Here is a 16019-nt window from a genome sequence, read left to right as displayed (position 1 = left end):
TAGCCTGGGCAAATAAACCCACGCGTGCCATTGAGTGATCGATTCGGGACATGTGCGAACTCTGACTGCAGGCTCTGTACCTACACAAACAAAACGGACTCATGGATATCCGGAAGAACAAGAAATGACAGAACCACTGTTTATATTGAACTAAATTCTCTTTAATGAGATTCCATAAGAGATAATATTACATTTATTGACTTAAGTTTTAATTGCACTTACAGACAAGAGTAAAAATGACAAAAAGTTACAAAAATATCTGCAATTATCACATCAGTCATGATTAATCTACCCGTTAGACGAGACTGCTGTGGCAGAATTGAATTTTTTCTATTGCACTAGTATCGCTGTCTGTCCCTGTCTGTCGCACTTGAACACAGATCTTGCTGGCTTTTCAATTAACGGAATTAACTTCCTAAGTGACACAGTGAGGGACACAGCACCTGACACACTGACAGACACACTGCCTGACTGACACACTGACAGACAGACTACCTGACTGACACACTGACACACTGCCTGACTGACACACTGACAGACAGACTACCTGACACACTGACAGACACACTGCCTGACTGACACACTGACACACTGCCTGACTGACACACTGACAGACAGACTACCTGACACACTGACAGACACACTGCCTGACTGACACACACGATCCTGACTTGAGTATTAATCACTGCTGGGCTGCTGTGATGAGGCAGTATTGATCAGTGGCAGGCAGGTGTCCTGGATGGGTATTAATTACTGGGGTTTCTCTGATGAAGCAGTATTGCCAGCAGCTCTATCACAGTGCAAGTCATACCTGGCTGCCCACTGGAGCTCAGCAGGTGTGAGCCTGGTCAGTACCTGGATGGGAGACTCCTGGGAAAGCTGAGGCTGCTGCTGGAAGAGGTGTGAGTGGACCAGTAGGGGGCGCTCACCCTGCGGTCTGTGTGGGTCCTAATGCCCCAGGACAGTGACGGGGACACTAGACTGTAAACAAGGTGCCGTCCTTCAGATGAGACGTAAAACTGGGTGTCTCTCAGAAAGAGTAGGGGTGTGACCCCAGTGTCCTGGACAGACTCCCCCTGGTCTTTACCAGTCATGGCCTCCTGATCACCCCCCTCTCTGAACTGGCCTCATCACTCTGCTCTCCTCCCCACTGAGAGCTGGAGTGTGTGAGCGGACTGGAGATTCATCACACTGGGGGGGTGGAGGGGATCCCCAGTACTGGACAGCGCTGGGAGAGGAGTGGAGTGGAAAGAGCTGTAGAGGTGTGAGGAATTATTATTAGTAGTAGTATCAATCAGTGATAGGCTGCTGTCCTGGATGAGAAAATTGCTGCTGGGTTGTTTATATCAGTCAGTGCTGATCACTGACAAGTGTCAGCTGGTGCTCAGAGCGTGTTGTTGTCTGGGTCTCACTCCCTCACTCCCTGTCAGTGTTGATGAAGTAGGTTCTGAGCTCCCCCTTTCCTTTCACTGAGATCAGCCCACGCAGAGTCACACTGAACCCCACAGACTCCACCACTAGCGCTGTCTCCTCTGTCACCTGAAAGAGAGGTTAATACAGACACACTGACTGGCTGGACACTCCAGTACATTAACACTGCACTGAGAGAGAGGGGTTCATACAGACACACTGACTGACTGGACACTCCAGTACATTAACACTGCACTGAGAGAGAGGGGTTCATACAGACACACTGACTGACTGGACACTCCAGTACATTAACACTGCACTGAGAGAGAGGGGTTCATACAGACACACTGACTGACTGGACACTCCAGTACATTAACACTGCACTGAGAGAGAGGGGTTCATACAGACACCCTGACTGACTGGACACTCCAGTACATTAACACTGCACTGAGAGAGAGGGGTTCATACAGACACACTGACTGGACACTCCAGGACATTAACACTGCACTGAGAGAGAGGGGTTCATACAGACACACTGACTGGACACTCCAGTACAGTACGTTAACTTTGCATTGAGTGGACTCTACAGTACTGCACACTTTAAAGACAGTTCCCTTGATTAAACAGCCACGTGTTGATAGCAGTGGACTCCAGAACTGGTGGACTGGTCTGCAAGCAGATGCGGATTGGATCGCCCCCTAGTGGACCCTCTGGTGGGATCTGCTCCAGCTGACCATGGGCAAGCTCCTGGTTGACTCCATGCTGTCTCAAACAAGTCCTCTGTTTGACAACCTGCTGGACGAAGTGCCCAGCCACTCTGTGCCCACACATCAAGAGAGAGACGGACAGACACACCTGTATCTTGCCCAGGACACCGGTACTGTCCATGCGACTGGCCACATTGACGGTATTTCCCCAGATATCGTACTGCGGCTTGTGGGCACCAATCACCCCTGCGATCACTGGACCATGGTTAATACCTGACAGAGAGAGGGGTTAATACAGACACACTGACTGGACACTCCAGTACATTAACACTGCACTGAGAGAGAGGGGTTCATACAGACACACTGACTGACTGGACACTCCAGTACATTAACACTGCACTGAGAGAGAGGGGTTCATACAGACACACTGACTGACTGGACACTCCAGTACATTAACACTGCACTGAGAGAGAGGGGTTCATACAGACACACTGACTGACTGGACACTCCAGTACATTAACACTGCACTGAGAGAGAGGGGTTCATACAGACACACTGACTGACTGGACACTCCAGTACATTAACACTGCACTGAGAGAGAGGGGTTCATACAGACACACTGACTGGACACTCCAGTACATTAACACTGCACTGAGAGAGAGGGGTTCATACAGACACACTGACTGACTGGACACTCCAGTACATTAACACTGCACTGAGAGAGAGGGGTTCATACAGACACACTGACTGACTGGACACTCCAGTACATTAACACTGCACTGAGAGAGAGGGGTTCATACAGACACACTGACTGACTGGACACTCCAGTACATTAACACTGCACTGAGAGAGAGGGGTTCATACAGACACACTGACTGGACACTCCAGTACATTAACACTGCACTGAGAGAGAGGGGTTCATACAGACACACTGACTGACTGGACACTCCAGTACATTAACACTGCACTGAGAGAGAGGGGTTCATACAGACACACTGACTGGACACTCCAGTACATTAACACTGCACTGAGAGAGAGGGGTTCATACAGACACACTGACTGACTGGACACTCCAGTACATTAACACTGCAGTGAGAGAGAGGGGTTCATACAGACACACTGACTGACTGGACACTCCAGTACATTAACACTGCACTGAGAGAGAGGGGTTCATACAGACACACTGACTGACTGGACACTCCAGTACATTAACACTGCACTGAGAGAGAGGGGTTCATACAGACACACTGACTGACTGGACACTCCAGTACATTAACACTGCACTGAGAGAGAGGGGTTCATACAGACACACTGACTGGACACTCCAGTACATTAACACTGCACTGAGAGAGAGGGGTTCATACAGACACACTGACTGACTGGACACTCCAGTACATTAACACTGCACTGAGAGAGAGGGGTTCATACAGACACACTGACTGACTGGACACTCCAGTACATTAACACTGCACTGAGAGAGAGGGGTTCATACAGACACACTGACTGACTGGACACTCCAGTACATTAACACTGCACTGAGAGAGAGGGGTTCATACAGACACACTGACTGGACACTCCAGTACATTAACACTGCACTGAGAGAGAGGGGTTCATACAGACACACTGACTGACTGGACACTCCAGTACATTAACACTGCACTGAGAGAGAGGAGTAAGGAGTCTGTGAATATCAGGGTAGAAGTGTCTGTATATACACAGGGTGAGCAGTTCTCCTTCAGTGCCTTGCCAGCACACAGTGTCACAGGGCCCCGAGAGACACTGACCGATCCTCAGCTTGAAGTCGTTGAAGGAGTGGGTGTTGATGCAGTCCAGCTTCCCCATCAGGGCCATGGCGAACTCCACCATGCAGCGCATGTGGCTGTAGTTACCAGGGCTCTCCTGCGGGGGGCAGAAGAGAGCAGCCCTGAGGCAGCATCCTGGGGCAGGAAAGTGGTGCACACAGGGTAGTGCATACAGCACACAGAGCACACATACAACACACAGAGCACACATACAGCACATAGAATACACACAGTACACAGCACACAGAGCACACATACAACACACATGGCACACCTACAGCACACAGCACATAGCTTACAGTGCAGAGAGCACAACCTATAGCACACAGAGCACACATACAGTACAGCAAGCAACACAAACCAAAACTCACAGCACAAAGCACATAGCTCACAGCATACAGCACACATAGTGCACAGCACACAACCCACAACATAGTGCCCAGGGCACACAGCACACAGCTGAGACACCTAAACACGTGTCTCCTCTCTGGCTGTCTAATTCTCTCACCAGTGCTCTGTGGTTTCTGCAAAATGTAAACCACATTAAAAATTGCTAACCATGTCTACAAACCCGTTTCTCTCTCTCTCCTCTCTCACTGCTTTCTGAACTCACTCCTCCACCCACCCAGAACTCATGCCTCTCTCACTCCTGCCCTCTGCGAACTCACCTTCTTGTCCTCAGCCTCGGTGATGGTGGTCAGTCCGCTTGCTGCCATGTAGGTGCTGCAGATGGTCTTAATCTTCTCCACTCCGCTGAACTTAGGCTTGGAGAGGAGCTGAGAGGGGCAGAGGGACAGCAGCCTGAGTTCCCGGCCCAACACTGATCAATATCTCTATCAATGAGCTCCTGGCCCAGCACTGATCAATATCTCTATCAATGAGCTCCTGGCCCAGCACTGATCAATATCTCCATCAATGAGCTTCTGGCCCAACACTGATCAATATCTCTATCAACGAGCTCCTGGCCCAACACTGATCAATATCTCCATCAATGAGCCTCTGGTCCAACACTGATCAATATCTCTATCAACGAGCCTCTGGTCCAACACTGATCAATATCTCCATCAACGAGCTCCTGGCCCAACACTGATCAATATCTCTATCAATGAGCCTCTGGTCCAACACTGATCAATATCTCTATCAATGAGCTCCTGGCCCAACACTGATCAATATCTCTATCAATGAGCCTCTGGTCCAACACTGATCAATATCTCTATCAATGAGCCTCTGGTCCAACACTGATCAATATCTCTATCAATGAGCTCCTAGCCCAACACTGATCAATATCTCTATCAATGAGCCTCTGGTCCAACACTGATCAATATCTCTATCAATGAGCCTCTGGTCCAACACTGATCAATATCTCTATCAATGAGCTCCTGGCCCAACACTGATCAATATCTCTATCAATGAGCCTCTGGTCCAACACTGATCAATATCTCTATCAATGAGCTCCTGGCCCAACACTGATCAATATCTCTATCAATGAGCCTCTGGTCCAACACTGATCAATATCTCTATCAATGAGCCTCTGGTCCAACACTGATCAATATCTCTATCAATGAGCTCCTAGCCCAACACTGATCAATATCTCTATCAATGAGCCTCTGGTCCAACACTGATCAATATCTCTATCAATGAGCCTCTGGTCCAACACTGATCAATATCTCTATCAATGAGCTCCTGGCCCAACACTGATCAATATCTCTATCAATGAGCCTCTGGTCCAACACTGATCAATATCTCTATCAATGAGCCTCTGGTCCAACACTGATCAATATCTCTATCAATGAGCTCCTAGCCCAACACTGATCAATATCTCTATCAATGCGCTCCTGGCCCAACACTGATCAAGCCCATCTGGACCCAGAAAAGGGGCTGAAGCAGAGCCTGGCACTGCTGGAACAGGACTGTCACACCTGGGCACTGCTGGAGCAGGACTGTCACACCAGGGCACTGCTGGAGCAGTACTGTCACACCTGGGCACTGCTGGAACAGGACTGTCACACCTGGGCACTGCTGGAACAGGACTGTCAGACCTGGGCACTGCTGGAGCAGGACTGTCACACCTGGGCACTGATGGAGCAGGACTGTCACACCTGGGCACTGCTGGAGCAGTGATGTCACACCAGGGCACTGCTGGAGCAGGACTGTCAGACCAGGGCACTGCAGGAGCAGGACTGTCACACCTGGGCACTGCTGGAACAGGACTGTCACACCTGGGCACTGCTGGAGCAGTGATGTCACACCAGGGCACTGCTGGAGCAGGACTTTCAGACCAGGGCACTGCAGGAGCAGGACTGTCACACCTGGGCACTGCTGGAACAGGACTGTCACACCTGGGCACTGCTGGAGCAGTACTGTCACACCTGGGCACTGCTGGAGCAGGACTGTCATACCAGGGCACTGCTGGAGCAGGACTGTCACACCTGGGCACTGCTGGAGCAGGACTGTCATACCAGGGCACTGCTGGAGCAGTGATGTCACACCAGGGCACTGCTGGAGCAGTACTGTCAGACCAGGGCACTGCAGGAGCAGGACTGTCACACCTGGGCACTGACAGTCAATCTGGACAAGACCAGAGTTATGGTTTTCCAGAAGAAAGCCAGACCTCAGGGAAACAGGTAGAAATCCACACTGAGCAACAACAACAACACACTGGAACACACAACCAACGACACCTACCTTGGCCCGACTATCAGTATATCCGGGAGGTTCGACCTGGCAGTGACGGCGCTGAAGGATGAGGCTTTCTGTGCCTTCAGAAGGAACCCCTGTGACACCCACCCCTCCACAGTGTGACCCAGCCCAGAGCCCCGAACGGCAGAGGGGTGCAGCCCCAGGCAGCAGTTCCCGCGGCTCGGCGACACCGGCGCGGGCGAGAGGCGGGCAGGTCGCCTCACCTCGTCGAAGTCCGCGATGATCTCGTTGAGCAGCCGGAGACACTCCAGCCCATCTCGGTTCACACTGCTCTCCGAGTAGAACTCCTTGAACTCAGGGATGGAGGCGAACATGACGCACACACAGGAGTAGGACTGGCTGTACAGGTCCTGAGACAACACAACACAACACAACACAGTGACACACAGCACTCGCACACACAGGAGTAGGACTGGCTGTACAGGTCCTGAGACAACACAACACAACACAACACAGCACAGTGACACACAGCACTCTCACACACAGGAGTAGGACTGGCTGTACAGGTCCTGAGACAACACAACACAACACAACACAGCACAGTGACACACAGCACTCGCACACACAGGAGTAGGACAGGCTGTACAGGTCCTGAGACAACACAGCACAGTGACACAAAGCACTCGCACACACAGGAGTAGGACTGGCTGTACAGGTCCTGAGACAACACAACACAACACAACACAACACAACACAACACAGCACAGTGACACACAGCACTCGCACACACAGGAGTAGGACTGGCTGTACAGGTCCTGAGACAACACAACACAACACAGCACAGTGACACACAGCACTCGCACACACAGGAGTAGGACAGGCTGTACAAGTCCCGAGACAACACAACACAACACAGCACAGTGACACACAGCACTCGCACACACAGGAGTAGGACTGGCTGTACAGGTCCTGAGACAACACAACACAACACAGCACAGTGACACACAGCACTCGCACACACAGGAGTAGGACTGGCTGTACAGGTCCTGAGACAACACAACACAACACAGTGACACACCACACCCGCACACACAGGAGTAGGACAGGCTGTACAGGTCCTGAGAGAACACAACACAGTGACACACAGCACTCACACACAAAGGTGTGTTGGCACAGCTCCTGCAGGAACAGGGTGTCGGTGTATCGGTGTCAAGTAGTCGGTCAGTCAGGGTGTGAGGGTGTCAGGGGGTCGGTCAGTCAGGGTGTCAGGGTGTCGGTCAGTCAGGGTGTGAGGGTGTCAGGGGGTCGGTCAGTCAGGGTGTCAGGGTGTCGGTCAGTCAGGGTGTGAGGGTGTCAGGGGGTCGGTCAGTCAGGGTGTCAGGGGGTCGGTCAGTCAGGGTGTGAGGGTGTCAGGGGGTCGGTCAGTCAGGGTGCCAGGGTGTCGGTCAGTCAGGGTGTGAGGGTGTCAGGGGGTCGGTCAGTCAGGGTGTCAGGGTGTCAGTGTGTCGGTCAGTCAGGGTGTCAGGGTGTCAGGGAGTCGTGAGTCAGGGGGTCGGTCAGTCAGGGTGTCAGGGAGTCGGTGAGTCAGGGGGTCGGTCAGTCAGGGTGTCAGGGAGTCGGTGAGTCAGGGGGTCGGTTAGTCAGGGTGTCAGGGTGTCAGGGTGTCGGTGAGTCAGGGTGTCGGTCAGTCAGGGTGTCAGGGAGTCGGTGAGTCAGGGGGTCGGTCAGTCAGGGTGTCAGGGTGTCAGGGTGTCGGTGAGTCAGGGGGTCGGTCAGTCAGGGTGTCAGGGAGACGGTGAGTCAGGGGGTCGGTCAGTCAGGGTGTGAGGGTGTCAGTGTGTCGGTCAGTCAGGGTGTCAGGGAGTCGTGAGTCAGGGGGTCGGTCAGTCAGGGTGTCAGGGTGTCGGTGAGTCAGGGGGTCGGTCAGTCAGGGTGTCAGGGTGTCAGGGAGTCGTGAGTCAGGGGGTCGGTCAGTCAGGGTGTCAGGGTGTCAGGGAGTCGTGAGTCAGGGGGTCGGTCAGTCAGGGTGTCAGGGTGTCAGGGGGTTGGTCAGTCAGGGTGTGAGGGTGTCAGTGTGTCGGTCAGTCAGGGTGTCAGGGTGTCAGGGGGTTGGTCAGTCAGGGTGTGAGGGTGTCAGTGTGTCGGTCAGTCAGGGTGTCAGGGTGTCAGGGAGTCGTGAGTCAGGGGGTCGGTCAGTCAGGGTGTCAGGGTGTCAGGGGGTTGGTCAGTCAGGGTGTGAGGGTGTCAGTGTGTCGGTCAGTCAGGGTGTCAGGGTGTCAGGGGGTTGGTCAGTCAGGGTGTGAGGGTGTCAGTGTGTCGGTCAGTCAGGGTGTCAGGGTGTCAGGGGGTTGGTCAGTCAGGGTGTGAGGGTGTCAGTGTGTCGGTCAGTCAGGGTGTCAGGGTGTCAGGGAGTCGTGAGTCAGCGGGATCAGACCTGGTTGCAGTGCCTCTTGCCCATGAACTCTGTGGCGACGTGTGTCGGCAGCACGTTCTCCAGAAGCAGCTTGTTCAGATTCTCCATGGTCAATATCTGCTCTCGCTCCCGCAGAAAGCACTGTTTCAGCTGGAACTGTACACGGCCTGACAGCTCGTCCTGAGAGAGAGGGTTCATACAGACACACTGACTGACTGGACACTCCAGTACATTAACACTGCACTGAGAGAGAGGGGTTCATACAGACACACTGACTGACTGGACACTCCAGTACATTAACACTGCACTGAGAGAGAGGGGTTCATACAGACACACTGACTGACTGGACACTACAGTACATTAACACTGCACTGAGAGAGAGGGGTTCATACAGACACACTGACTGACTGGACACTCCAGTACATTAACACTGCACTGAGAGAGAGGGGTTCATACAGACACACTGACTGGACACTCCAGTACATTAACACTGCACTGAGAGAGAGGGGTTCATACAGACACACTGACTGACTGGACACTCCAGTACATTAACACTGCACCGAGAGAGGGGTTCATACAGACACACTGACTGACTGGACACTCCAGTACATTAACACTGCACTGAGAGAGAGGGGTTCATACAGACACACTGACTGACTGGACACTCCAGTACATTAACACTGCACTGAGAGAGAGGGGTTCATACAGACACACTGACTGACTGGACACTCCAGTCCATTAACACTGCACTGAGAGAGAGGGGTTCATACAGACACACTGACTGACTGGACACTCCAGTACATTAACACTGCACTGAGAGAGAGGGGTTCATACAGACACACTGACTGACTGGACACTCCAGTACATTAACACTGCACTGAGAGAGAGGGGTTCATACAGACACACTGACTGACTGGACACTCCAGTACATTAACACTGCACCGAGAGAGAGGGGTTCATACAGACACACTGACTGGACACTCCAGTACATTAACACTGCACTGAGAGAGAGGGGTTCATACAGACACACTGACTGGACACTCCAGTACATTAACACTGCACTGAGAGAGAGGGGTTCATACAGACACACTGACTGACTGGACACTCCAGTACATTGACACTGCACTGAGAGAGAGGGGTTCATACAGACACACTGACTGGACACTCCAGTACATTAACACTGCACTGAGAGAGAGGGGTTCATACAGACACACTGACTGACTGGACACTCCAGTACATGAACACTGAGAGAGGGGTGATATAATCAGTACAATAAGAGAAGTGATACCTGTCTTGTCAGGATCAGTGCCAGGAAGTAGAAGATGAAGAGCCAGACTCCAGCCATGATCTTGGGCTCCTTCAGCACCCCAGGTCTGCACACACATGTACACACACACATATAGAAATTCACACACACGTACACAGACATAGACATGCACACACACATGTACACAGAGACATACACACATAGAAATGCACACACATGCACACACACATAGACATGCACACACATCACATGTACACATAGACATGTACACACATGTACACACACATAGACACGCACACACAAAACACACATACACACAGACGTAGACACACCGACACACACACAAAACACATGCACACACACATAGACATGCACACATACACAGAAATAGACACACACACAATAGACATGCACATACACGTACATGCACATAGACATGCACACATGTACACACATATAAATGCACACACATGTACACACACATAGACAAGGACACACACAGACGTGCACACACACAGACATGCACACACAAACACACACGCACACACAAAACACATGTACACACAGACATGTAGACACACATAGATATACACACAAAACACATGCACACACACATAGACGTGCAGACACACAGACACATCAAACACAGGGGGACACACAGACATGCACACAGAGTCAAACACACACAGGCACACAGACAGGGTAGAGATACATGAGTCACCATGGGTTTGTTCAGAAACATGAGCAAATGACAGTGATGGGATCTCATAAGCGCTCAGGAGAAAAAATCAAAAGGCTTGTTTCGTAGAAAGATAATAATAATAATTAATAATAATTGCTTACACTTATATAGCGTTTTTTCTGGACACTCCACTCAAAGCGCTTTACAGGTAATGGGGATCCCCTCCACCCCCCCAGTGTGACAGCAGCCATAGTGCGCCAGAACGCTCCCCACACAGCAGCTCTCAGTGGGGAGGAGAGCAGAGTAATGAAGCCAATTCACAGAGGGGGATTGTTAGGAAGCCATGATTGATAACAGCCGATGGGGAAATTTGGCTAGGACACCGGGGTTACACCCCTACTCTTTTCGAGAAACACCCTGGGATTTTTAATGACCACAGAGAGTCAGGACCTCGGTTTTACGTCTCATCCGAAGGACGGCGCCTGTTTACAGTCTAGTGTCCCCGTCACTATACTGGGGCATTAGGACCCACACAGACCGCCGGGTGAGCTCCCCCTGCTGGCCCCACTAACACCTCTTCCAGCAGCAACCTTAGTTTTTCCCAGGAGTCTCCCATCCAGGTACTGGCCAGGCTCACTCCTGCTGAGCTCCAGTGGGCTGTCAGTTGTGAGTTGCAGGGTGATATGGCTGCTGGCTGATCTACAATCGCCAAGCGTGGGGCTCCTTCAGTGTTTCTACACAGTGCTGTACGGCAAACACCTACACGCAGGGTGAGCGCGATTTGTGAGAAAGTATACAGTAAATCTCCTTACAGAGCGCGTGCAGTGCAGTCTTGGGTGAGCGTCTGCATCCTACCACGCCGCAAACCCGCCGGCTTCAGGGAGGTTGCTGGCGTGAAGGTTTTACGCGAGGTGGGAGAGGGGGACCCCCGGAAATTAATCCCACCTCCCCCAATCTGTTAGCGATACGATCCAGGTTTGAACCTATGCCATCTGAGCAATTGGTACCACTTTGTCACCTGTGGCACCATACATTGGGACATCCCAGTCCCAGTCTATTAGTGGCATGGTCCAGACTCGAACCTGCACTAGCAGGGCAATTAATCCCACTACGGACACCTGTGGTGCTCTAATTTGGGAAATCCCAGTCCCAGTCTGCTAGTTCCAGGCTCAAACCTGCAGTGGACCACAGTGCTCAACCTGCGCCATACGTGTGGTGCTTTCTGACCTGCTGTGGTTGCCATAGAGCTGTATGACATAACAGTCTGAGCGGTTGGCGTAGACGTGCAGGAAGATGACCTCATACACCACCAGGGCCAGGGTCAGCAGGAGCAGCCTGAGTTCCAAGTTGACTCGCAAGAACACCACGCAGGAGAGCATGCTCAGTAAACAGCAATACAGGTAGTACTGAGAGAGGAGAGAGATGACGACATAAAGGAAGATGACTGAGATTTTGTTTCAATGTGTGAAAGAGACCGTGCGCCTCTTACAGGGACAGTGTACTGTGTGTCAGTGTGTGGGGCTCTTACAGGGACAGTGTACTGTGTGTCAGTGTGTGAGGCTCTTACAGGGACAGTGTACTGTGTGTCAGTGTGTGGGGCTCTTACAGGGACAGTGTACTGTGTGTCAGTGTGTGGGGCTCTTACAGGGACAGTGTACTGTGTGTCAGTGTGTGAGGCTCTTACAGGGACAGTGTACTGTGTGTCAGTGTGTGAGGCTCTTACAGGGACAGTGTACTGTGTGTCAGTGTGTGAGGCTCTTACAGGGACAGTGTACTGTGTGTCAGTGTGTGAGGCTCTTACAGGGACAGTGTACTGTGTGTCAGTGTGTGAGGCTCTTACAGGGACAGTGTACTGTGTGTCAGTGTGTGAGGCTCTTACAGGGACAGTGTACTGTGTGTCAGTGTGTGAGGCTCTTACAGGGACAGCGTACTGTGTGTCAGTGTGTGAGGCTCTTACAGGGACAGCGTACTGTGTGTCAGTGTGTGAGGCTCTTACAGGGACAGCGTACTGTGTGTCAGTGTGTGCGGCTCTTACAGGGACAGTGTACTGTGTGTCAGTGTGTGTGCCTCTTACAGGGACAGTGTACTGTGTGTCAGTGTGTGAGGCTCTTACAGGGACAGTGTACTGTGTGTCAGTGTGTGAGGCTCTTACAGGGTCAGTGTACTGTGTGTCAGTGTGTGAGGCTCTTACAGGGACAGTGTACTGTGTGTCAGTGTGTGAGGCTCTTACAGGGACAGTGTACTGTGTGTCAGTGTGTGGGGCTCTTACAGGGACAGTGTACTGTGTGTCAGTGTGTGCGGCTCTTACAGGGACAGTGTACTGTGTGTCAGTGTGTGAGGCTCTTACAGGGACAGTGTACTGTGTGTCAGTGTGTGAGGCTCTTACAGGGACAGTGTACTGTGTGTCAGTGTGTGAAGCTCTTACAGGGACAGTGTACTGTGTGTCAGTGTGTGAGGCTCTTACAGGGACAGTGTACTGTGTGTCAGTGTGTGAGGCTCTTACAGGGACAGTGTACAGTCTGTAGGGCTCCAACAATGTTGCATTGGGAGATGCAAAACTGCAGGAGGGTTCTTGCAGAAAGACCTGTTGGAAAAAAAATTGAATACAATTAAACAGTATCTGAGGAAAGAGCAGTCACAGAGTGAGACAGCACAGAGGGGCATCACAGTGACAGGGAGAGTGAGAGCACAGAGGGACAGCACAGTGACAGGGAGAGTGAGACAGCACAGAGGGACAGCACAGTGACAGGGAGAGTGAGACAGCACAGTGACAGGGAGAGTGAGACAGCACAGAGGGACAGCACAGTGACAGAGAGAGTGAGACAGCACAGTGACAGTGAGAGTGAGACAGCACAGAGGGACAGCACAATGACAGGGAGAGTGAGACAGCACAGTCACAGGGAGACAGACCCATCGCAGTGACGCAGCACAGCGTCAATCAGACTCACAAAGTTGAGGATGCCCATGAGCAGCACGATCAGCAGGCACAAGGTGATGAGGGGCAGGCGCAGGGCAGGGTGCCTGGCCACAGCCTGGGACACTGAGGACACCCACCGCAGGGACAGAGGCAGCTTGTAGCGCCAGCGCTGAGACACAGACACACAGCACACCATCAGAGCACAGCTCCTGAGCACGCCATCAGATCACGCCTCCTGAGCACCCCTGCTGAGCACACCATCAGAGCATGGCGTCAGAGCACACCTCCTGAGCACACCTCCTGAGCAGGCCATCAGAGCACACCTCCTGAGCACACTGTCAGATCACACCTCCTGAGCACACTATGAGAGCAGGCCATCAGAGCACACTGTCAGATCACACCTCCTGAGCACACTATGAGAGCAGGCCATCAGAGCACACTGTCAGATCACACCTCCTGAGCACACTATGAGAGCAGGCCATCAGAGCACACTGTCAGATCACACCTCCTGAGCACACTATGAGAGCAGGCCATCAGAGCACACTGTCAGATCACACCTCCTGAGCACACTATGAGAGCAGGCCATCAGAGCACACTGTCAGATCACACCTCCTGAGCACACTATGAGAGCAGGCCATCAGAGCACACTGTCAGATCACACCTCCTGAGCACACTATGAGAGCAGGCCATCAGAGCACACCTCCTGAGTACACTGTCAGAGCATGCGATCAGAGCACACAGACTTAATACAGACACACTGACTGACTGTAGTCAGTCAGTAAAAATATGAGCAGAAGTTATAACAGTAGTAATAACAGCAGTATTAATAACAGTAGTAATCACAACAATTATACCTGCGGCAGTAACAAGAGCAATAATAACTGCAGTAGTAATAAGAGCAGTAGTAATAACAGTAGTAATAAAAGCAATAATAATTACAGTAGTAATAAGAGCAGTAGTAATAAGAGCAGTGGTAATAACAGTATTAATAACAGTAGTAATAAGAGCAGTAGTAATAACAGTAGTAATAAAAGCAATAATAATTACAGTAGTAATAAGAGCAGTAGTAATAAGAGCAGTGGTAATAACAGTAGTAATAACAGTAGTAATAAAAGCAATAATAATTACAGTAGTAATAAGAGCAGTAGTAATAAGAGCAGTGGTAATAACAGTATTAATAACAGTAGTAATAAGAGCAGTAGTAATAACAGCAGTAAGAAGAGCACCTACCTCCAGCAGTCCGGTGCAGCAGACTAGCAGTATCAGAGCCAGGACAAAGAACGTGACTCCATACGACACACCCAGAGCCGCGTTCCTGAGAGAGAGACAGGCTGACGAGGACGCACAGCTCCCTCTATCCCACAATTCCTCCTCCCTGCCCCTCTGTATCCTCCTGCTTCTTTCCACCTCCAGTCTCCTCTCTCTCTCTCTCCGATCCCCTCTCTCCTTCTCTCCCTCTCTGTTCCCTCTCTCCTTCTCTCCCTCTCTGTTCCCTCTCTCCTTCTCTCCCTCTCTGATCCCTCTCTCCCTCTCCCCCTCAATGACAACTCTCTCTCTCTGATCCCTTTCTCCCTGTCTGATCCCTCTCTCCCTCTCTGACAACTCTCTCTCTCTGATCCCTTTCTCCCTGTCTGATCCCTCTCTCCCTCTCTGACAACTCTCTCTCTCTGATCCCTCTCTCCCTGTCTGATCCCTCTCTCCCTCTCCCCCTCTCTCTCCCTGTCTGATCCCTCCAGAGGGGTCTCTGCTCACTTGTCGGACACCAGCATCTGGATGATGAAGACGGCTGTGAAGATGAGGATGGTGCAGATCAAGGAGACGAACAGGTTCTTCATCTTGGAGAAGCGGTACTAGACAGGAACACGACAACTCGTCAGCTACAAAACTACACAACACACTGTGCAGCTGAACTAAACCACTACACAACACAACAGTTGAGAGGGAAGTTGAATTCTCACCTCCTTCTCCATATTCAGATCATTGAAGAACAGAGTGACCACACTGATTGTCTGTGAGCGACCCATTTCCCTGAGAGAGAGAAAGAGAGAGGGGTTCATAAGACACACTGACTGGACACTCCAGTACATTAACACTGCACTGGGAGAGAGGGGTTCATACAGACACACTGACTGGACACTCCAGTACATTAACACTGCACTGGGAGAGAGGGGTTCATACAGA

At 51.4% G+C, this 16019-nt stretch overlaps 1 protein-coding gene across 3 annotated transcripts in view; it reads right to left on the bottom strand.

Annotated features, from left to right (window-relative positions):
• Positions 1–139: 139 nt before the first annotated feature.
• Positions 140–16019, bottom strand: part of LOC148660340 (adenylate cyclase type 2) — a 37946-nt gene continuing 22066 nt past the window's right edge. The window contains exons 13-26 of one of the 3 annotated variants that reach the window (XR_015939377.1): positions 15797–15866; positions 15591–15688; positions 15069–15153; positions 13870–14007; positions 13425–13505; positions 12149–12327; positions 10261–10345; positions 8994–9152; positions 6823–6969; positions 4588–4695; positions 3902–4016; positions 2266–2390; positions 548–1539; positions 140–443 (exon numbers count right to left, since the gene is read on the bottom strand). Coding sequence is in view for 2 of the 3 variants with exons in the window: in XM_088634219.1 (XP_088490345.1) it covers positions 1417–1539; positions 2266–2390; positions 3902–4016; positions 4588–4695; positions 6823–6969; positions 8994–9152; positions 10261–10345; positions 12149–12327; positions 13425–13505; positions 13870–14007; positions 15069–15153; positions 15591–15688; positions 15797–15866 (1513 nt within the window). In the remaining variant the exon portion in view is untranslated. The other 2 variants (XM_088634219.1, XM_088634220.1) reach the window with 2 other exon arrangements.

This window comes from Lepisosteus platostomus, chromosome 6 (assembly GCF_059453375.1).
Source record: "Lepisosteus platostomus isolate fLepPlt1 chromosome 6, fLepPlt1.hap1, whole genome shotgun sequence".
In the NCBI taxonomy this organism is placed as follows: domain Eukaryota; kingdom Metazoa; phylum Chordata; class Actinopteri; order Semionotiformes; family Lepisosteidae; genus Lepisosteus; species Lepisosteus platostomus.
This window is presented reverse-complemented; position numbering and strand designations above follow the sequence as displayed.